This window comes from Eleginops maclovinus, chromosome 6 (assembly GCF_036324505.1).
Source record: "Eleginops maclovinus isolate JMC-PN-2008 ecotype Puerto Natales chromosome 6, JC_Emac_rtc_rv5, whole genome shotgun sequence".
Classification (NCBI taxonomy): Eukaryota; Metazoa; Chordata; class Actinopteri; order Perciformes; family Eleginopidae; genus Eleginops; species Eleginops maclovinus.
In genome coordinates, this window is record NC_086354.1 from 17,468,760 (window position 1) to 17,493,175 (window position 24,416).

Consider the following 24,416-nt stretch of genomic DNA (forward strand, 5'->3'; position numbering starts at 1 on the left):
AATATTATTTCCCTATGTCAACGCCAGGACTGTGATGTTATAATAACCGTCTAAGTTTATCAGCAATTGTTTTTTTTAAATCCCGCGCTATTGGACAAAAATTTCTTCAAACCTAGACATAAGACTTTTTAAAATTTAGTTCATATTTTGCTCACATGGTCAAATCCGAGAAAAAAGTTAACAACAGAACTGACTGGTTGTTTTCTTGGTCTAATCAAGCTGGTGTGTGTTCTGCTGCTACATGTACTGGCAGTAACAGGGCAACAGGGAGTATTTCAATCTGAAATCGTCTAAAGGTATTTAAATAACTTGCAGGGAACTTTCCCTAAAGTTTTCTGTTGTTTTAAATGTTTGGCTGAGGGGTCCCAGCGTTCACAGGACGCTGTACCGACCAAAACATGTTCCCTTGCATAAGTTACTGTGGTTGTGGCACACAAACACCTCTAGATGGCATATTTAATGGGGTTATTGGGCGGAAAACAGCACACGCATTGCATGTCAAGCAGAAAGATGGCGCAATTGCTGCAGAGACGCTGATTTGTACAATTCAGAAAATGATCGATTTTTCTCAAAACAAACTGAGGCAGGCCCTGTTCTGTCAGCACCCATTGATCATTCTGCAAACAACTGCCCCTTGTGCTGCGGATTGACAATTCAGCAAGCAGCTACTTCAACATGATTTAATGAAATTTGAAATAAAAGCTTGAAAGTTGTTTTTCTACAGTAGGTTTTCCAAACGGATCGAAACGTGCAAATTAAGCATGACGACTAATATACTGCAGGTTAAACTGTCTTACATATACCGTACTTGTTGTTTACGTAATTTTGGCATACCCTGTCAGACGAGCCAGTAGAGCTTTTAGCAGTCAGGAAAAGGTAGAGAAAAAAACACATGTATTCCTGACCGCCCATTGGTCAGAATTTTCCCTGTGCTGCCACAATACTGCACACACGTGACCTCCCTGTTTTCACCCAGTTAAGCGCATGTACTTAAAAGACAGGCCACTACCATTCACCAACACAAGCACGATTAACACTTTATTAATGTCTGCCAGGTAAGATCGCTTGCTGCGGGGACTCGGATCACTGGAAGCAGACCATGGCGGCTGCCACGAGCAGCAACACATCCACAGCCACGCTGCAGATCAAGCACTCCAGTATCGAGCATACGCGGAAACGCATAGACCCGAGGAGGAGGCAAGCGGCGTTGTCCTTTCTCAGCAACATTTCCCTGGATGGACGACCCGTGCAAGACGATGCAGACAATGAGAACGAAGACGACGACTCTCTTGAAGCTAGGACTAGTCAGAGCCTGGTTTCTCCTGAGCGCACGGCGTATGGGGCTGCGGCTGCTGCGGCGGCGGCTGCCTCCACGGCCGCCCAGGCGCTCGCTTTTGCAAACCAGGCTCTGTTAGCTAACAGCCGGGGTAGTTTCGGGACGGGTCCCGCAGCTGCCCCGTCCAGTGCAGACACGGAGGGCGACGCTTTCATGCCCTCCACTTTCAGCTCGCCGTTCTCCGCGGTGCCAGTGTCGACTAGAGGGAGGCTGCAGACGTACACTCAGGGAATCCTACCTGCCCCATACTCCAGGCAAAACCCCCAGAACTACAGCCTGGAGGGCGGACAGATTGCCAACTCTGCGATAGAGCTGCAGAGATCAAGGTAACTGTGTGAGCAACCATGTCTGGTGTTTGAGAACATTTAGTACAGTGATGTCAAAGGTGGAAGCTTGTCGGCAGGATCTGCACAGTCAGGCTGTGCATTGATGTCATCATAGCAAGCAAACAGAAACCTAACCATGTCACTCTCCAAAGGAGTCATGAGAAATGAATAGGAGCAGTCAGTCCCCATGCACGTTTGGTTAACTTACTTAGTCCTGCAGACACATTTAATTTGTTTTCACAATCATGTTGCATAGGCCGATTATTAGCTCCAATAAGATGCCACTGATAAACCCAATGCAGTTTTATTTGTGTTTACATCTACAGCATATCATTGACTCATTATGTTGCATTTGAGTAGATCATCAGATGGTCCACAATTTGGCCATTTATACCAGAGTAAGTGTTTCTGTTATGATTCCACAAAGCCACATTAACCAGGGGCCTGAATGAATGAACTGTGGCAATTGTGTTTCTTTTAGGCTGTTTTGGAAGGATAGTTTTGGTTCTCAGCAACGCAGTCTGCCTGGATACAGTAATACAAGGATCAACTGTTTGTTTATTTACTGCATGCAGGTGTTCATTGGTCTGCATAAGGACAGATATGTGCAGTATGGTCAAAGTTCCAACAGCTGTGGAGCAGTAACCTGGTTTCCCAAGAGTGGGGACTCAGCAGTTTCTTGTCATACTTGCGAACCTGCTCCAATGATGCAACATACAAGTGCTTAAATGATTTTTTGTAAATGTAATTTCAAAAGCATGTGACACACCTGCTACCTTCATCTCCTCAGCGTGATGTTGACATCCTGTAACTCTACACCCCTGTTCAACTCCATATACAACATGGGCTTGCTGCTCTACGTGGATGTCTTTTTATTTGCCCTGTCCGTCTAATTTGTCGTAACACTGCAGGCACATGGAGAGTTTTCGAGGGTCTCACCTCGCAGCAGGACAGCTGTCAGACACATTCGTCTCATCCTTCTCTCACTGTCAGAATCTGCTGTCAATGTCAGATCTGCTCTGCTTTGCTTTCCATTCAGGGCCCCTCTCTTACCCAAATCCTCTCCTTCCTCTGGTGTCTCTGGCAGACTTTCTCAGAAAGCTCTTTTTCATGGTGAAACACTCAACGAGCATTTAGTTCCCCTTCCTGACCTCGTGGAAACTGCCCTGCCAAACAGCTTCCGAATGTATTAATTTCTACTTTTTCATATTGAAAGAAGTGTGTTGATTAGGCTGTATAACCCAAAAAGACACCATTAATCATTTCATTTTTTTATGAGATCACACAAAAAATACCAACCAATGCACAATCCGTTGTATCCATGTATCCATTATTATGTAGCGTCACCACAATTGAGTTCTTTTTTTTTTTTGATTGTCTTCCTCAGCATATGGTGTTTGCCCAGTTGTCATGGAGTTAATATTGGTTTAAAAAGTCAAGATTACAATTTTATTTTCTTTCTTTGATTCCTTGAGGTCCTCAAGTGCTCAGAAAAATAAAAAGTTGACTATCTACAATTCTGTGACAGCTGTGCACACTTCATCTGCTGAGAAAGGTCATGTGATAAGCTCAAATGCTCCAGAATAAATGGGTCAGTGACGTGGCGCATTGATTTGCACTTCCAGGAGCAATAAATATTATATATTAATATAAAATAAGTTTAAAATTCTATATAAGCTTTAATCTCGTATTATTTGTCCTCCTCACTGTTCATAATTATGTGAAAAAATCAAAATTAGGTAACTTTTAGACTATTAAAGTGGTCAATTGTCATATGGTCAAACAGCATTCACTTAAACTTATTTAAGACAACTGCATTAAAAATGATTAAAAATGATCAAAGATTATCAACTTTTTAATTTGGCATATTTTTTCAAGTCTTAAGATAAGCATATTAAAGTATCAGTGAGATAGAGTTTCAAGAAATGTCATTAGTATCTAAAACAAATTGTTCCGCAAAGACACATTTTCCCTATGTCATATGGTCAAACAAAGTTTGGAAGCCATTTTGGACCTGCATATTAATGACTCAAGTCATGTGACATGGGATGTCATCACTCAGAGGACCCCTGAAGACCACCCAAGTTGAAGGTGAGTTTAAGATTTTGCTCCTGAATTTCAGTTATTTTCACCGTTTCCAGTGCGGTACCATGTGTCGCAGATTTGGGTGTCATATGGTCAAACGCCAAAAAAGGGAATAAATAGTTTAAATTTGGAAATATTATTGATTTACATGTGAAATATAAAGTATAAAAGCCAAGGTCAAGGATGAAGTTATAAGTAGGTGGCCAAGCAACTGCCTGTTATCAATGACAAAGCATGAAACTGTCATAAGGTCAAACAATAAATGTCATATGGACAAACGGTTTGACCTTATGACATGTTGTTGTACCATATGACACTGGGCATTTAACTGAATTATTTAGTTATTTCTTAATGGTTTTACTACATATATAGTTTGTACAACTAATATGAATTAATATTAATATATATAATATATTTCTGCCTATTTTTAACTTTTTTTCACATTTTTACAGATGCCTCTTTCTAGTAAGGAGAGGTATGCACGTTTCCGTGCAAAGCTAATGGCAGATCCTGCTGCTAGAGAGGAAAACCTAGCCAGGAGGAGGGAAAGGTATAACTGTGAGAGTGTATGATGTCAGGAATGCCAGTATTGGCCAGTTATGTCTAGGGTTGGGTACCGAAATCCGGTACCAATATGGCACCGGTTCCTATATGACCGGTACCTACCGGACCGAAACGCAACGTTAATTTCGGTGCTTCCTTTCGGTGCCTGAGCTGATTGAAGTACTGCCACTGGTGGCCTAAAACGGACGATACAGCCAACATAAGCATCACATCACTGAGCTAGTTAACGTTACACTACTGATGACTCCGTCCTGACAGTAGGTCACGATAGCCTAACGTTGTATGTATCTATGAATGAATATATATATCAATTAATGTACCTATGTATACCCGCAGGCAACGGCAGAGGAAACAAGCTGGAGAGGGTAATCATTACCATACCGTCAAAGAACTGACAACAGTTGCACATGCAAAGAAGAAGGAACAGTGGAGGCTCCATCAGAAAAAATGCAGAGAGAAAAAGAGGCAGGTGGAGGCATTGATGAATTTGACACCGGTGTCTGAAGACTCTTTTGTGGACGAACACCATGACCATCCTGAGCCATTCCAACACTTCTCACCACCTGGGCCATCCCAACACTCCACACCACCGGGGCCATCCCAACAATGTTCAACCCCTCATAAACCCCCAAAGAAGACCACCTCCAGCAGTCGAACAGGGCAACGTACAAAGAAACTGAGGGAGGAGATAGCACAGCTGAAAAGGGACCTTGTCAAAGAAAAGAGAAGAGCAGATAGATGTCGGAAGAAAGCGAACAGGTTGATGATAACAAAACGCAGAAAAGAAATAAAAAACAGATCAACAAAGATTTTCAGGAAGGGGCCAGCAAGAAGACGGAGTGTGGTGGAGTTCCTCACTAGGGATGAAAACAGCCGTCTCCTACCTGGAAAAAAGGACACGGTTTCAAAGGACAGGGTTAAGGAACAGCGTCGTGTGTTGTCGAAGTCGCTTAAAGAGCTCCACAAGGAGTACAATGCAGAGGTAGGAGAGGGATGTGTAGTGTCTTACCGGCAGTTTGTTCGTCTCCGTCCATTTTATGTAACTGAGCCAAAGGCTAATGACAGAAACACATGTGCTTGCTTAGATCATGAAAATGTTAGCCTCCTACTGGAGAAACTACACCAGAGTGGCCTTGTAGCCAGTAAAAGTACCACTGAAGCACTTGGCAACATTGTGTGCGATATGAAAAGCCGGGAGTGTATGCATAGGCTGTGTACGAAGTGCTGCTACACTGAGATGGAGCCACTCCTACCAGATGAATCCGGCCAGGTGTCGTGGAGTCAGTGGCAGAGGGAGAAGGTCTGCACTGATGGAAAAACCTATTCACATTTTGTGAAGAAAACTCTGACTGGGACGTGGGCGGATCTCGTGAAGAGTTTCAATGAAAAACTTGACAGATTGGCCAAGCATCAGTATACGTGGATTCATCAGGTGGAGAAATGCAGAGAAGTCAAGAACAGTCTAAAACACCATGAGGCTGTAGTCCACATGGACTTTTCAGAGAACTACGCCTGTAAGCTGAATGTTGAGGTCCAGCACTTCCACTGGGGGGGGAGTCGAAAACAGGCCACTGTCCATACATGCATGGCTTACACGGAAGAGGGGTCACAAGCTTATGCCACAATATCTGACTCCTTAAGACATGACGAGCGGGCAGTATGGGCACATTTGAAGCCTGTGCTGGATGACATCCAACGCAATCCAAGAATCACCACTGTGCACTTCATGAGTGATGGCCCACTAACGCAATATAGGAATAGGAAAAATTTCTATCTGATGTGCACCTTGCCTTTTATTCGTGGCATTAAGGAGATGACATGGAACTTTTCAGAGAAGGCACATGGAAAGGGGGCGCCAGATGGTGTTGGTGGCTCAATAAAAAGGATTGCCGATGCATTTGTGCTTCAAGGAGGTGATATCCAACACCCTGAAGAATTGTTTTCCTTTCTGGAAAAGTCAAATTCGAGTGTCAAGTTCCATTGGGTATCAGAGGCTGACATCGCCAGGGTGGATGAGGCAGTGCCAGATGTTTTGCCAGTAGTCAGAGGCACTTTGGGTATTCATCAGGTGACAACAAACACCCCAGGCAAGATCTCCTGCAGAGAACTGTCCTGTTTTTGCCATCGTATGGGACTTTCCTGTGAATGTGAATCACCCTCAGTCCTAAATTATAATACTGAAAAAGCTGCACCCTCTGCCACCATTCCGACCCAAGATGACGTGGTTGGAAAGATGGTTATAGTGTCTTATGACAAAAAGCCTTTTGTTGGGCAGGTACTGAAGGTCGTCGGAGAAGAAGTCGAGGTCTCCTGTATGCAGCAGTCTGGGACGAAGAATTGCTTTGTATGGCCCCAAATCCGAGATGTGGTGTTCTACTTCCAAACAGATGTCATTGCTGTCATCTCAGAACCAGAGCCATCAACCAGTCGAAGCTCAAGATTGTCACTTGAGGACTGGGAAAGATTCATATTGGTGTGAAAAGTTGAGCAATGACCAGCCCTTTGTGGTAGTTGTGTGTGTACGTGTCAGTGTGTGTGCGTGCGTGCATGTGAGTGCATGGGTGGGGGGCGGAGGATGTTTGTTTATATTAATGAAAGATAAAGTTACTGTTTCAACGATGTTACTGTAATGTTTTGTTAAACGTTTTTTTTGTAGCCAAGGGAAAATCACAAATCAGTTTGAGGAATCTATCGATATGAAACATGAGCTTTGATTGTATTGTTATATTGTGTTATTGTACATTTTATGATATTAGGTTGTTCATAACCTTTTGATGGCAGATATGAATGTAACTGTTCTTTTCTTTAACTGAGTAATGAATTTTTCACAATTTCTCAACTATTAATAAAAGGTTCACTTGTTCTTTGAAACTATTCTGAATTGACCTACATCAATTTAATACATTCAAAATGCAAAGAAACATTGACATTGCATGTCATACGGTCAAACAAAATATGTCATATGGTAAAACACTGAATTTTATAATAAATCAAATTAATAATTTGTTATTCTACATGGTTAATGAATGTAATGGAGGAGAGATAGTATGATATATAAATATATATAACCTTTGACCATTTTTGATGAATTTATAGCAAAAAAATAGAACAAATGTTAAAAGGTGAGACGCCGTAGTCATTAAAAAACTAAATATCTAGTATTTGTTGTGTAAGTGTTTATATTTTGAATTAGTTATAGAATACTAACATATCAACTATTACATTTTTGGTGTTTTTTAACTGTGACATGAATATCAAATTTTATTTATTTAAAAAAATAATAACGTTTCACCGTATGACATTTTCAAGGACTGTATACAATGAAACGCATTAAAATTCCATATATTGTTATTTTTAACAAAGGGCACTTATAAAAACTGAAAATATACATATAGATTTACACAAAAAAATCAATATTGGACTTCTCTTATCATTTTAATTTGTTTACTGTTTTGAAATTCTAAAACGTCACTGACCCAAATGCACCTTTCGGTGGGATTGCTCTGTCAAGTGCTATTTGTTAAGGAAAAGAATGAACTTCTGGTTCAAATAGATTTAAATTATTTTCAATTGCATTATATTAATATTGTAGGCAGAACTAAAGAAGGAAGGAAGGATGTAGCATTGGCCAATGAAGTGCCTAGTCCATTTTGGAGAGGGTCCAAATTACCGGAAAGACACCCAAAATAATTTTGACTTTCCTTTTAAGGCTTCTTGGCCTCAGCAGACATCCGCTGTCTGAGTGCCTTTTTAAGTAATGTTTTTATGTTAAATAAAAAAAAAAATGTTATGCAACAAAAGAAGCCAAACTTCTTTAATGTTAAACGCAAGCAGCTGTGCAAGAGCTTTCCCTTAATGGAGTACATTCAAAATCTGGCAAAATTATGGTTTTACTCAAAAACCTTTTTCTACTAAACATTCTATGCCTCTAAGCTTTCAGTACTACAGTACTCAGTTTCCAATACTTAGTCCTACTGACACATTTCAGTTGTTACCAAACTAAGCATTGAGGTTTAACACCTAGCCCTAAGCATAGTGTTGAGTTATTGTTTCTACAAAGCCATTATATTGATTAGTCCGTTAATACGTATGAAGTTGGAGGATATACACACACAATTAATTGTAATGTTGCAATGTAAGCAACCTGTTGATGGAAGGTGGCCATATTCCACCAGTGCGCAGACAGACGAGCGCTCTGCACAGTGCCTGGTTTGTTTTTTTGGGGGCAGCTGGTGGAAACGTGTCCAGAGGTCCCTGGCTGGGAGAGGCAGGATGCCCAGGCTTTCTGAGAAGCAGCCTGGCTCTCCGCTCTGTATTTTCTGTCCTCCACTTCCTATCCCAGGGGCTTCAGAAACACACTCTCCCCTCAGACTTTTGGCCCTCAGTCCTGCTCCTATTCAGGAAGTCGAAGAGCCTTTGATGTGCTGCCAAAATAGACTTTCTGAGGCCAAAAGTGCTTTTGCCCATATCCTCATCAAAATCTAATGCATGCAAATGATGGATGATTTCATATTCAGCTTTCCTTCCATTCCTCAGCCTTCATCCATCATGAATTAACACGCCTAGAGCTGCAGATTTTAAATATAGCATTCTATTACCATCTGGCCTTGTCTGCCTTAGGTGTTAAGCAATTCTCATTTCATTCTTTCCCCCTTAAAACACATCCAGGCTTTTCTCATGCCTCTTTAAGTTAACCGTTAGGTACGAGATTATTTTTTCATGAGGCACCAGAGACTGTGGCTGGAAAACAAGCAGTGTAACCCATTATAATGGTCCTGTGGAGTTTAGTGCCACTGGGTCACATACTTCTGGTTAGGAGGTTGATTTTTGTTCGCTGAGGTCATGGTTGGCATATTCCCAGGATTATAAAAGAATGCTTAATTTTCCTTTCTAGTGTGCGGTCAACAAACACTCAGACAACCCTTTAAGTCTCGACTGACAAACCTACTTAAAGTGTAACAAGCATATGTTTTCATCTTGCAGTTTAAACTAAAACCCCTGAGGAAAAATGTCCATAACAGGCTGGATCTGTTTCTCACCCTGTTTCCATTTCTTTAACTTCCTTTTAGCCCATGAGTTGTCAAATCTGCAAACACATCCTATTCCTACTCCTGGTGTGTTTTCAGGTCATACAGGCTGAACGACAGTGCTTTTCTTTATCAGAATAATCACATTTCCGTTGGCCCGGGCAGTATTTGTGTGAAGAAGGCCAGAACATTACATTTATTTCCACTCAGCGACTCTCCAGCAAATGGAAGACTATATCCTGTGGCAAGCGGCCAACAGGGCGTACGTGTAAAACTGTTTAATCTCCACATCTAAATAGTCCACTTGAGTTGTATAGCTCATTGCATGGCACTGCTAGGTAGGATTATCAATGGCTTTTTAAGCACTCTCATTGCAGGAGGATGTCATTGTGTTTGAGAAATAACTTGTGCATTGATTGCATTTATAAAATGTGCTTGAGTTTAATCGCTTGAGGCTTCAATAGCAGGGATTTTTTCAGAGATGCTATAGTGTGTTTGTTGCTCCTATTGCTACTGATTTATACTGAGCTTTCTTTGAAGCTTCTGACCAGGCCTCGTTAATTTCAAACTGGGTAAAAACAGGCTGTTCTAACCGCAGTTGGTAGGAGTTGGATCTGAGGTGAATGAGTGGCCTGGCCAGTGTTATTGTTTCCAGGATTTGTAGAGGCCTGGAAAACATCTTTTGCATGAAAAACACGTCCCAATGCTGCTGTTCATCTACAGTGCCTGGATCAAAGTCCTCACGGTTCAGCTGTGTCCTCCTGATCTGGAAACATGCCCCTTGGCTAACTGATGAATGATTTTCTGAAGATCAGTAACAATTCACTAGAAATTGGCCTGGAAAGAAATGACAGAACGTCACACAGAATGGAAACAGATGGTTACAATAAGAGGTTATTTCTTCATGGGCACACAGCGTAACACTCTTTGCAGAGTTAAATGACAGGTTTGAATTTTTCTGTCAATCTTAATGCCTGTATGAACGTTCAGAGATATTAGCTGCTGAAGTAATTTCTTTAGGATTGACAAGCTGTTGAGTGATCACTGTAAAAAATGGGACAAGATCCACTGTACATTCCTAATAAGTTGTTTGTGGCTTCAGCAGTCAACGTTAATGAAATAACTAATTTAATTTGTCCAAGTCAAGCCGCTGAAGTCTTACCAACAATGTTATTTAAGATGCAGAACAAGAACTGTAGTTTTTGTCCTATTCTCTATTCACATTCACTTTTAGGACTGATCGCTTTAAGGCTTGTATGGAAGGTAAGGACAGGATGAAAGATTACAACATACACAACTGTTTTTGGGTGTGGCTGAATGATAAGACATTTAAAGTATCATGTTTGATTGGTTTGGTTTTAAATAAATCAATATATGAATTTCCCCACAGGGATTAATAAAGGTACATCTTAATATACAGAAGCATGACCATGTTGAATTGTTTTTCTATGACCTGAATTGTTTCAGGGATGAAGTGTCGCACCGTCATGAGGACGCTTTGTCCTCTGGACTATCTGTGCTCTCAGATCTTTATCCTGCAAAGCTATCAGAAGGATGATCTAAGACCCTAAATCACATGAAACCACTTGTCTGACTTTCAGGCAAAGGTCACACCCCTTCATTATATTCAAGTGGACTATATCATGTCCTGTTCATGCCTTTTATCAGAGCGTAATGTTCCCCCTTCCAGTTTATGATTATAGGGGTCATAATATACAGTGCATAATATACAGGCTCTCGGTTACTCGTCTGCTAACTGTGTTTTGTCATGTAAACACTCTACTCGGCCCCTCTCCTACAGCATACACTGTTCACTTAGCTTGTGTTGATTTAAACCCTGGGGGATCCTCAAGGCTGGAGTCATCTTTTGTTAATCTGTCCTCATGATCTGTTGTTTATTAACCAGCCACTTTGCTTAACGTGCCGCTGTCCTTCTCCCCACTTTGGTTGAAATGCTCTTTGAAGAGGAAGGCAATTGGCATCAAGTTTGTGTTATCGTGCAGGGCCGTAGCATTACAACACTTTGTGAATTGTGAAAAGGATTGCAAAGACCTAGATGATCTTCACTATGCTGGTGTAAACAGACATGTTTTTAGACTCTTAATTGGCTTTTCCAACTCTGCTGCAAATGTATTTACTATTAACAGATCTCCTGTAGGGAAAATGTGTCACGATGTTGTTATTTGACCATTAATGTGTTTATTTCCATTGCCATTAAATGTGGCCACTTTGTAAGGTGATTAATGGGTTGGATTATGTTGTTATTGTGGTGCTAAATATACAATCACAATGTAATTTTGGAACAGCTCAGGCATACTTAGCTGTCACATGTGGGTTTGTTTTTACAGTGGCAGCAAATCATATAAAAGTGTTTCTGCAGAATAAGCCTGTTGAGCCATGAAACTACTGTGAAATAAAGGCCTAATGTTACTAAATGTGTTACACAAAGTGCTGGCCGAGCCTTATCCTTTTAGCAGCCCTGACCCTGGAAAAACCTCTGTGATGTACGTAAGATTGAGGAGTGATGATTGACAATACAGGCACACAGTACTGCCGATGGAGGGTCCTTGCTAAACCGTCCAAGACTTGCTTTTGTAAAATAATCACAGAACAGACAGAGGCAGGTAATAATTTAACTACTTTGTTTGACCTTTTGCTCAAAAGCCCTCAGAGATCACACATATTTAGTTTTCCATGTCCTTGTAAAGAACTTCAACAATTATTGAACACTCACCGAAATTTGACCGTAACATTTTAATTCAAAAAGGGCAAAGTGTCAGTTAGGCTTTCACTAGTTGTGTAATATGTGCAATGTACAAGTGCAATATGGTGGACTTTTTCCACTTCCCATTGCTTTACACAAAAAGTACACATTAGTTTGTGTGTGCTGATGCCCTGACTGACCTTTATGTGTAAGAATTTTTTCAATTCTATTCTTGCAATTTTTTGTTATTGCTGTGCTGTGGAAATAATTTGATTAAGTGCTGTTACTTTTAATGAAATTGCTTTGCAATGGACCAAGTGCCCATTTGTCTGTCAAAAAAGATCACAATAAGGTTTTCTCAACATCATTTTTGCAAGTGTTGTTTTTCTAAAAACGTTTTTTTTGCAGAAGAACAATTGGTCCTGTGTTTGCTGTGATGATGTCTCTTTGTGTCCCCTAACTTAAAACCTCCTCTTTGACTGTCTGCTTCCAGGCGAAGACTCATCTCTCAACGCTCTTCACTTGAAACGCTAGAGGACATTGAGGAGAACGCTCCTCTTCGCAGGTAGTTAACTGCACAGAAATACCATTACCTTTTGCATTGCTGCCCTCACTGTAATATATCTCACTCACTGGCACAGTGTCTCTGTGTTTTGAGGAACTGATGTTTTGTGTTTGTTTAACATTTTAGATGCCGAACCCTATCAGGTTCACCCCGACCAAAGAGCTTTAAGAAGATCCACTTCATAAAGAACATGAGGCAACATGATATGCGCAATGGAAGGTATGAAGGCAAACAAGGCTATCCCATAGTCAATACAAGTCCTCAGTGGATAATGGCAGGCTGCCCCAGTCAATGAACTGCAGTTTGGATGTTTCTCACATTACAGCCTCATCGTAGGCAAGCAGGCCAGGTCCATTCACTTCATGTAATTCTGACTCGTAAATGAAATGTAGTCGTTTTTGAGAAACCTGTCAATTCACAAGGTATAATTTTATTTGAAACTTCATCCATTCACTGTAAAAATGGTGAAATCACAAGCTAAGTCACATATCGTTGTGTCAGAGGTTACGTAAGCTTGCATGTAGCACATACATCTCTAAATCTAAATGAAATGGCATAGGGGTGTTAATGGGTTTGCTCATAGTAACCCAAGGAAAGATTGTTGTCTAATCTAGGTCAGAAGACATGGAAAGAGTTTACTGCTCTGGTGAATTTCATAATTGTCACATTATTTGGATTTGAAATCTAATTCGGTTAGCTGACCAGACCTCGGTTCAGGGTGGGTTTTTTTTTGTAGTTTCCAGTATTTTCCACACTTATTTGTTTATTAACTGAAACATGGTATAGAAGGCATGTTTTTCTATATCCAGAGTTGCCAGAATATAGTGTGGGAGTTGCAGATATAAACCAAAATATTTGAGGGGTTTCTGGTGCTGCTGACATCTCACTTGAATACATCTCTGACTGGATACTTTATAAATGTGTCCACTAGTAAAGCACAGTTTAATTAAAAATAGCATATGCTCACTGAAGGTATTTTTTACAAAAATGCATCATTATTACCCCCAACCACTGACTATGTCCCACATTTGCCACTCTGAAGTCTGCAGCTCATTCTCTTGATTCTAATTTTACTGCACACTCGCTCCAACTTTAATCTGTGGATCTTGTCAGATAGATATTGATCAGCTTTTTTTTTACATTTTTGTTTTTTATAGGATAGTCCTAATCAGTGGCAGAAGATCCTTCTATAGTGTTTTTTCTGTCCTGCCATATCGAGATTGTAGCCAAGCAGGGTATGTATCCTACAGCATGCCGAACTTTGTAACCTCCTCCGGCCTGTGCTCCCTCTTTCCCTTTTTTTTCCCATCGCTCTTTTTCTCTGGATGTACTCTCCTCTGAATGGTGCATACATGGCTAAGGGTTGGTTTTGGTGGATGCATTTTTGCCATTAACGTCTGATAAATAAGTGAACAGCGGGCTGAAATGGGCTGCAAAGGCTTAATTTTCTATATATCTAGACTATATTGTTGCCCAGTGCTTAATGCTTTTATTGCTTTTTCCCCATAATGGCTCCGGTGGCTTTAAGCAAATCTTCCCTTTTGTTCAATCAACCCATTTTTGTCTGTTTCAGCGCTGACTTTGCTCTTTAGTGTCACCTTTCACAGGTTTCTGTTCTTTTTATGTTTAGTAACTTTAACTATTCAACTTTTTTCGTGTGTTGTCAGTTGGGCTAATTATGCGTTATGCTGGCATACGCAGTATCTGCTTCCAGCGCTGCTTGATTTCTAATGAACCATTTTTGCCATGTTTTAGAGTTTATATTTATGAGTGCTGACACAGAAAACATTTATGCTTATCTGTAGGTGTTTTATGGCTGGTTCTATGCCTGGCTTGCATGGGGATAGCTCTAGTATGACTATGACCTTGGCTCCTAGACCTCAAGGTCCCATGAAACGGTGTGTTTGGGAGGATGTGAACGTGTCATGGGAGAGATAAACGCCATTGAATATAATGCACAGAAAGAAAAGCTTCACACTGGTGCTTAGTGAACACAGAAAGCTCAATCCATCTAAAGCCAGCCAATCTGTGCCAGGTCAAAGGTTAATTAACCTCCAGGGCTATCCAATATATACATCTGGCTGCTCATTGCTGTTAATTGACACTTAACAGTTAGGCTTTGGCTGCCTCAGTAAAGTGTTGTAACTGCAAAACAACATTTTATGAGACGACTGGGCCCAAAAGTGCTGATTGCATGTAGTTGTTTCCTTTTGTCTCTCTGTCTTCAAGCTTGCTATAACTTCTGCCTCATGGACAAAATTACCACTTTTGCAGTTCAGCAAATGAAGTTACTCCCCCTGACAAAAAAAGCCAGGCTAGCTGTTTTCCCCTATTTCTAGACCTAATGCTGAAATATGCTAACAGATATTAGCATTTATCATTTTTAGGCTATGGCTATGAGATTGGTGAGTATAAATCTTTTAATCTAACTGTCAGTAAGAAAGCAAAATCTCAAACTATTCCATTAAAGGAAAGAAAACGTTAAACCTTTCAGACTGAAAGACTGTTTGATTGGTGGTTGGGTTTATGGGGCTTAACTTTCTCCTGACACCCATAAGGTTCTGGGTTCATAGCCCCGCTACAGTCCACCGTGGCTATTCTGTACGAACTCTGCATGTATCCCCTGTGCTGGTATGGGTTTCCTCATATTCTTCAGTTTATCTGACCCTAAAAAGCATCCATGTTGGGCAATGCTTCTGGCATTGAATTGTAGCAAATTTAGCCTACCTCATAAAAGTAGTGTTATGTGTGAAACTTGGGCAAGACTGCTGTGGAGTATTATTTCAAGCCGACATTAAAATGTTTATTTGAGTGTTGAATCATTCAATAGTAAAGTAGCCAACTAGGGTCAAAACAGTTTTAGTGTTGTTAATATTTATTTGCTTTATTCTAGATTTGGAAACATTTTATAGGGCATTATGAAGAATTTGCATATATTATAACACTCCCAGCATGCAGATATTTGCCGGTGATTCCTATCCATGCATGTTACTAAGCAATGTCGGCTTTTCTTGTAATTTCCTTTCATTTCCCCCTACTTTCGCCAGATTAAAGCACTACAATTGTTTTCTGGATCGCTTCTTAGAAAAGCTCTTCTCCTAGAAAAGCTTTCTGTCTTGTATGTTTCCCCCTTTTTATTTCATCTCCACTCTTCTGTCAGACGTCTGCTGCCTGGGGATCTCTATGTCTATGATGCATCTGTCAACATTGTGTCTTGATGTGCATGTCTGCCAAATAACACTGTTTTCATTTATAACAGATTTGCCCCGCATGTCATCATAACACAGGGGGAGTCATGTGAAGTCCCTCTGTGTCATTTCTTCTGTTTATCTGGGCACACAAGTTTAACCGAAAGCATGACCGAGCTAGGGAGGAGTAGAAAAACAAGAAAGTGTTATCGATATGTCTGCTGTCTGCTCACATTCTGAAATGAAATATAAGAATATTAGGTTAAAAAGGCTTAAGTTAATACAACAGAAACGCAAATTAATATTTGTCCGCACTTGTCTTTTTGTTTTGACGTGAAAGCAAGTCCAAGAGACTTTTTTAGCCCATATAGTTTGAAAACTAAATGTCAATTTTAGTGATCATCAAGTGAAGCTATATCATAGCATGTTAAATCATGTCAGTGACCAATGTCTACTTTAATTGGTATATTTTAAAATGTTTTTTTCACAGTTTTCATTTTGCATGTTCACCCGAGTCTACTCTACATTCTCAGCAGCAGACATTAAATGAAAATAAATATTCAGCTAATATAAAATGTGTGCAGTTGAGGGCTCTCCACTTTATTCTCCAGGAGTTCTCTACTCCAGCAGAGCCTTTGACCTCCTGCAGATTTCTTACAGCGGTACTGCATATTAAGCATTAGTGAAGCAGCAGCTGATTGGCCTGCTATAAACTAACCCTGATACACCAAAGGACAGATTTATACAAACTGGTCCAGTTGATGAGTACAGGTCTATCTGTGAGGTACAGATGTGGAGGTGGGCTAGATCAGGCGTCAGTAAGAAGGTTAAGGAAAGGAGATAAAGAGAGATAAACGAAGCGGTGAGGTTTATTTGTTCAGTGAAAGATCTAAAGGTCTTGTGCTCATTAGGGATGTCAAACTGGAAGGAGGAGGGCGTCAGCGGCACCCGTCAGGAGGCGTCAGTGCCAAGGAGATGGTGATCGGACTGGAGGGAGTGGAGTTAGGAGCTGATGGAAAGGTCAGTTGAAATATGCTTGAACTTACTGTAACTAATTAAGAACAGGCCAATTTACAAAAACCTACTGTGTATAATGTAGTAAGTAAAAATGTTATTCAAAGTGGAACAAGTAGCATGTGTGCTTTAGATTTGATGTACTCGCGTCCAGTGTGTTCGATAAAAACAAAGGTTAACTGAGCAAGCACTGAGAGGTGATGGAGAAGTTAAACTGCTTTTTAGCTCCATTATGGGAAAAAAAACATGATTATTTATAACTAAATGTATACAAAAAATAATGAAATTTAGGCCAGAAGGGTACTAGGCTATGTCACAATATTTGCATTTTAATACTCTTGTCTCCAATATTGCAGTGTGTATTTGATACAAAGAGTACTAAATAAAGGACATCAATACAGTTCTTGGCATATTTGAACTAGGCTTTTTTTCTAAGCAGCATTTGGACATGTCATAGCCTGAATCCCATAGTGTAATTAAACACAATATTAATAAATGCATTCAATTTAGGCAGATCTGTTCCTGTGTATGTACTGATGTGTGATATACTGGTCATCCTTTATGTTATTTCTACCACCTGTGCTTTTCCTGTAAGTAACCTGTAACACTATGGGCTTATCATTTTAAGCCTTTATGAGATTATAACTACTCCTGTGTCTGCAGACTGTGTCCTACACCCAGTTCCTGTATCCCACTAATGCACTGGGTGGTCGAAGAAACACCATTGATTCCACCTCGTCGTTCTCTCAGTCTCGTAACGCCAGCCATAGGAGCCTCAGTTTGGGCCGAGCCAACAGCAACCAGAGCAGCATAGACACAGGTCAGTCCACTGCCAACAAGTACTCATTCATTATGAATGTGGCAGATGACTCGCACTCTGTTGTTTTTTCTCCATTATCCAGTGTATCTTTACTGACATCTGTCTCAACCTTTGTTGTTGTGTTTGTGCCTGTATCAGGGAATGATTTGGGGGAATTTCGTGATTACGATCCCAACCTGCTGGATGACCCGCAGTGGCCTTGTGGGAAACACAAGAGGGTCCTCATCTTCCCCTCATACATGGTGAGAAAACCCTCCTCACTGTGTCTAAAAACACATTACCAGCACCAGGAACAACAAACACAACATCAACGTTTCCTTTTGAGACCAGAATGGAAAGGTTATTTTTGTTCAGGAGAAGATTCCTGAAATAGACCCAGCTCTGTTTTTGTTGAAATGTCCCTGGTTTGTTGTGAGTTTGTCAATGGTTATCTTTGTCATTAAGGACAGTTTATGCTGAGTTTTCCCAGCACTAGCAAGAAAGACATCTGCCTCAACAGTTTCTTTCTTAATAAAGCTCAATTTTATCAGCTGTTTTTGAGAGAGCACTTTTAAGTTTTAATCAGCAAGGTCACTGGGCCAAACTCTCTCCCACCTTCTAGGTCGTGAATAAAAATGCTTTATCCGCTACTATAGTGAGCAGCAGATATTAAGCAGCCACCGGAGCAACAGCGAGTGTAGCGTTTGTATCTGAGCCTTAATCGCTCTTGCTCTTTTCCAGGAAAGAACGGATGTTTTATTGTGGGTGGGAAACAGGGAAAAAAACCTGACTAGACTCCCACCTCATTCTTTCCTCGGCTCTGTTTTTGTTACGGAGACTGGCAGAATACACAACAGGGACTGTCATAGTTGAAATGTTAAGTCAAGGCCAGGCTATGTGTTTTTTTGTTCTCCTCTTCCTCCAGTTACAAAACCCAGCATCTCACAACAATGGCTTTTGTGTTTACTACATGAAGTGAACTATTACATTCTCAGTATTTTTGCAGGTTGAGCAAAGGCTACTTAGAGAACATGACTCTCTAACTGCACTTTAAATCTTCACATAATTATAGTTTTTAGGCTCTGCAAGCAATTAAGGAAATGTGTATGACCTGGAATATTATTAGAAAGCAAGGAAAAACTTAAGTCATTTTAAATGTGGTTACAAACATGTCTGTGGCTTTGTAATATGTATAGTGTAAGAATATCCTAAGGGTGAAAACATGGAATGATTAAATGTCTTTATGTGTTGACATAAGTGTGAAACATGGTCATAGTGGACTATTTCTGTCACACAAAGTCAGTGCTATTTAGCTCTACTTCATTTCTTGCGGCTTCAAACATCGATAGGCATTTGTTCTCCTTCACGGTTCATGACCAGTAGCGTGGTGTTCAGGGTGGAGGCAATTCTTCACACTTCATATGGTGCATACATATTGAGGATCATCTTTATGTTTTTAGCACCGTTGCATACGTGACAAGGAAAAGCAGCAAAGTCTTACATTTTTAAAGCTAGTACCAAATCATGTTTGGCACCTTTTCAGTTTACTTCTAATCTTTTCATCTTTACAACGATGGTCATTTCTTCAGTCTGGAAACTCAGTGACATTGCTACAGCAAAGTTTAGCTGTTAAAGAAATACCTACGGAACAAAGGTCTAATAAATGTAAACAATGCAATACTTTATTTTAAAGGTTATATACTGTATATCTTCAACAAAGGCAAACAAAACATAAATGCAATGCAGTTAAATCTTAATGCAGTAATACTTGCATGTGAAAAATGTCTTGTATGTATGTATGCCAGTCTGTGTGTAGGTGTGAGGGTAAGTGAAAAAAGAAAAAACAGGCCAAATGAAGTGGTTTAGATAATCTGGCTAAAGTGTTGTAGGTCAAACTCCAAATGTGGACTAACTGTTGGTTATAATCCTGCATGGAAAACTATGGCAAGAGTGTTGGTTTGATTTCTCTGAGTAATGTTCCTAGAGCTTAGGAATTAAATGGGTGATTGTTGTTATTACTAAGAGGATTGATGCTCTAGTTGACAGAAATAAGACCCATGTCATAATCAATCAGAATTATCCTGCACATCTAGCAGGCTTCCTGCTGTTTTGCCTCGAGAACATCTCTAATTTACGTTGCAGATAAACACTCAGCCACTCATTTTACTGTCTTAAGGGGATAGTTTGGATGTTATAAACTATCTCTACCAGCGAAACCGGTATTCTTTGAGGTATAAATCACTACTTTGATGGAGTGTGGTGTCTATAAAAAGAGCGCATGAATAATTCTGTGTCTAAAACGGTTTTATCAAAGGTACAGTGTCGCAACATTTTTCTTTTTTTAAGTGGCTAAAATACGTTTGCTGATACGCTCACTGTGGTTCTACCAACCGCTATCTACTCTAGGGAATATACTGTACCACATACAATACGACCCACTACAAAATACCCAAACTAATGTGACTCAGTCTCCTTGTACTTAAAGCATGTTATAACACGCACCAAAACGTGTTTATTGGAAGCCTGATGAAGGCATGGAAAGCTTGGTTAGCAATCAAGCATGTTTTGAGCCCACAGGAAAAGGAAGGCGATCATCTATGTTATTCTTATCCTCTGCAAATACTTTGAAAAGATCCAAACCAGCAATAAGTCAGCCAATCTCAATATCTTTCAACGCTGATTCGCTTTGTGCGTCATTCAGGTCGAAGCACATAAAGCACTGTTATTTGCTTTAACAGCGAGACACTGAAGTAAATTATAATTTGAGACTGTTTTCAGTGGAGGATTGATACATATTTGGTGTGCTAATGAGTGTTTACAGCAGCATGATAATGCATGTAGTACTTATTGTAAATCAACCACAGTGCCCATGTTCATTCTAGTGAAGGATTATGTCACCCAGGGCAACACTGGTTTATTGGTGTGTTTGGACTACAATGGCGCTCTATGTCACAGAAGAAGACGTGATATGTCAGGCTTTGGATTCACACAGTGGGATGTGTGTTAGTGGGATCAGTTCATTGTTGGTTCTGGTCTTTTCATGGGATTTGTGAAGAAAGATATAGAGTAACAGCAGACTTATCTTTTAAGTGACACGGGTATCACCAGCTCTCCGCAAAGCCTCATTGTGAAACTGTGGAATCCAACACTAGTGTGTGAGGATCCAGTCACCCTGCCCAGTGCTGAACGTGTGGTCATTGTGACACCACTGGTTTTTCTTTCCAGACTACGGTCATTGAATACGTCAAACCCTCTGACCTCAAGAAGGACATGAACGAAACCTTCAAGGAGAAATTCCCCCACATAAGGCTTACCCTCAGCAAGATTAGGAGGTAAAACATACAGAAATGCATTGAAAAGTCATATTAAGTGTTTAACTTCACACTGCCTTGTTATTTTTCCTTTGATATCTGCTTATTGATTGGCTTCACTTTTTTTTGTTGATCTCCACCTTTTCTCCCCCCTGCAGCTTGAAAAGGGAGATAAAAAAGTTGGCCCAGGATGAATGTGGTTATGAGGAACCGACAGTGGCCATGGCTTTCGTCTACTTTGAGAAACTGGTGCTTCAAGGCAAACTAAACAAGCAGAATCGTAAACTCTGCGCTGGAGCTTGTGTCCTTCTGGCTGCCAAGATTGGTGGCGATCTCAAGAAACATGAGGTCAAGCACCTGATAGATGTAAGTTTCTTCGCTTACGCCTAAAAGAAAAGTGACTTGATCATTCTCTGATGTTGGTTTGTGTATTTATGGTCCACCAGGTTAGATAGTCACATCAGTCACGCAGTGATGTTTGCGGATTATTCTGATATATCAGGAAATAGATTTTTGAATTTAGGATTTTTTTTCTCTCATGAATAAAGATATAAACTCAATTTTTTACAGGACTAGAAACCATAAGGGATATGTGAAGATTAGTGTAGACTGTCTGGTTTCAACATCAATTGTTTCCAGAACACAACAAACTATTTTATAGGTTAAACATTTTCTTTTTGTTAATAGAACAAGGAGATGGGACACAGTACAGCCATAATGCATAAAAAAAAAGTTGGTCAAAAAGGGGTTTTACAGTCCCACTCAGAAATAAAAGGATTAAGTGCTGACATAACCTTTTAATACCATCAAAGCTGACATTTAAGAGTTTGTTCCAGATTTAAGGTAAACTCTTGTTCTGATGTTGCTAATTGCACGTTTTTCCAAATCCAATAATTGGAGGGCTGCATTTTTTTGTCTAGAGACTTGCTGGGTCTGAAACCTTCATTCTCTTAGTTGCTCTACAGTCATCCTCTCTAAAAAAGATCCCTGTCTTTAATCGAGAATCTAGTCAGAAACATAGCCAAACCAACCAGTGAACCAGACTCCACAGCAAGCCTGCCGCTAAGGGAAAACAACTGAAGGTCAGAAAGAAAGTGTTGTTAGTCAACTCATCTGCACCAGATGTTTGGATATCCTAAAAAAACAACTACAATTCCCTTTATGCTGCCTCCAGTTTAAATCATAGTTTTTCTCAAATCTCAGGGAATCCCTGAGCTGAACTTGAGAAAGTGGGAGTTATTTTGACTCTAGAAATATCCATTCAAAAGACATGAAAGAAGTTCTTTTTTCCCCACAGGCTGAGTGGTACTGTAAAACAGTGTTTCATCTGTACAATCCCTTTTTTTCAAAGAAAGCTTTTATTGTGGCAGATTTGTCAGTGATTTAGAATGGGCAAAACCAACTCAGTATTGTCTCTCAATTTCAACCGTGGTTTGACAACCATCCAAACAGGCAAAATCTACCGTGCCAGGCCTCATGAAATGCTGGTTAAAATAAGTGGGTGTAGTAAAAAAAAGCTATTAGGAATGCAGCTTCATGTATCAATTATTTAACTTTCTTTTCCTGTGGCAGAAACTGGAAGAGAGGTTTAGAGTGAACCGCAGAGAGCTGATCGCCTTCGAGTTCCCAGTCCTGGTGGCGTTAGAGTTCAACCTGCAGCTGCCAGAACAAGAAATCATGCCCCACTACAGACGCCTGCTGCAGACCTCCTAGCATTAGTGACCCATCAGGAGGAAGACCAGCAGGCTCTCCTTCTGATTCTCAGCTTCCCACGGTATCCATCCTCCATCCTCCATCTTCCCACCCTTCCTTTGCCACGTCTGACGGCTCTGACGTTGTGCCGGCTGTCAATCACCTGCAGCCGACAACTCTCCTTCCTCTCAGGAGACCTGAAATCAGCCAAAGGGTCACATTTTCTAAAACGTTCCTCCATTGTTTGACATTCCTCTTCACTACACAGACTTCTGACAGAAATTGTTCAACCGTCTGCAAACAGATTGTTTGCATGTTTTAATGTCTTCATCTTCACTTTGTATATTTGAAAGTTCTCTTGTTGATTAAGGGAGCTTTTTTGTTTGAATCTGATGGGGACATTTTTCACAGTTAAAGCAACGAATGATTGTAACATTTTATCATCTCTTTTCATTAATATGTATGTAAACTCCGGTATGATTCTTTGCCTCCTGACTTGCATACAAACTAAACAAAGGCCTTTTTAAGTGGCTGGTTTTGGCTGGACTTCCTCCTAGTGACTCGTGTTTTTCGCAAGTAATCATCTTAAAGTGCACTTTTTAATGTTGCGAGACATAGAGGGAAGAGGGACAGTTTTAATGAGCTTGGAACTAACCCTGGAAAATAAGCTGTGTTCATCTCACAAGTCATAAATAACCTTTTGGATTGTTTATCTCTCTTATGGTTTACTCACCATTTTCTATCCACTACTATCGGCATGAAAAGTATTGATAGTTTGCATACAGGTACTTGCAGACAAAATGGGACTTCCTATTTTCACTGAAGTATTCCATTTATTTTCTACCATTCCTTGCATTTTATACCATTCCATTCATTTTATACCGAATGCTTGCTATGGACTTAATGAGACAAGACCCACTTTTATCAGTGTCGAGTTTCCTGTGCTCTATGTTAGAGTATATTGCTAGCACATTTACAGTGCTATAACGGGGGCAGGAAGGCAGTTTTGAAGAGGTATTCATGAGTGCAAAAATGCCATTAAACAGTGATCAAGATTTGCAGCAGATTGGCAACACGGTGCTCAATTATTGAGAGAAAATTACCTTTAACTGGACTGAAAACCTGTGCAAGTAATTGTACATCCTGCTGAAGTATACTTCAGGCTGCAAGGACTTTTTATCTGTCCTGATTCCTGATCTCTCTGAGGCGGGTGAAAATCTAAACAATATCCTGACTGGGATCAATGAGGGATCCAACATTTTCATATCACTTGAATAAGATTTTGTTGATTTAGAAGTTAAATTAAACATTAACAATGTAACTAATTACAGTATAGTTCCATTCATTTGGCATGTATCTCAAGTTGATTCTAGCTTCTTTATATTACCTTAAAATAGTTTCAAACACTACCACAGTATTGAAGAAAAGGGTATTTTGTGCTGCTCCAAGTATTTACGAAATGTGAGTTGAAATGATCACAATATCAAACCAAATTGTAATGAGAAAAAGCATGGTGATTTAAGGCGAAAAAATACTGAGCTTATTTCTGTTTGCAAGCCCAAAGATTTCGCTGTAAGATGCACACTAAAGACTCTGTGAGGAAAGACTGGTGGGCAACACTTATTTCCTGTGTATGTTTGTAAATAAATTGCTTTGCTTGTTCAAAAAAAGACTCTGGCATATTTTAGCTTGAATTGCATTTTTTGCTTCATTGCCCCCCTCCCCGGGATAATTCCTTTAACTCCTTATGCTGCCTCAGAGTTAAAGCCTGTGCAAACCCTACTTCAAATCCAGTCTCTCTTTTA

General features: G+C 40.1%; 1 protein-coding gene across 3 annotated transcripts; it reads left to right on the plus strand.

Moving 5' to 3' along the window:
- The first annotated feature begins 960 nt into the window (after positions 1 to 960).
- On the plus strand, positions 961 to 23,157 carry cables1 (Cdk5 and Abl enzyme substrate 1). 3 transcript variants are annotated; one of them, XM_063885647.1, is made up of 10 exons: positions 964 to 1,662; positions 12,536 to 12,607; positions 12,734 to 12,826; positions 13,765 to 13,842; positions 16,707 to 16,815; positions 17,473 to 17,629; positions 17,768 to 17,871; positions 20,834 to 20,940; positions 21,078 to 21,285; positions 22,492 to 23,157. In XM_063885647.1, exons 1-10 carry the CDS (start codon positions 1,100 to 1,102, stop codon positions 22,630 to 22,632), a joined length of 1,632 nt encoding a protein of 543 aa, XP_063741717.1. In that variant the 5' UTR covers positions 964 to 1,099; the 3' UTR covers positions 22,633 to 23,157. The 3 variants fall into 3 exon arrangements, with proteins under 3 accessions (XP_063741719.1, XP_063741717.1, XP_063741718.1); XM_063885648.1 differs by lacking the exon at positions 13,765 to 13,842 and having other exon boundaries at positions 965 to 1,662; XM_063885649.1 differs by lacking the exons at positions 17,473 to 17,629; positions 17,768 to 17,871 and having other exon boundaries at positions 961 to 1,662.
- Positions 23,158 to 24,416: the final 1,259 nt, after the last annotated feature.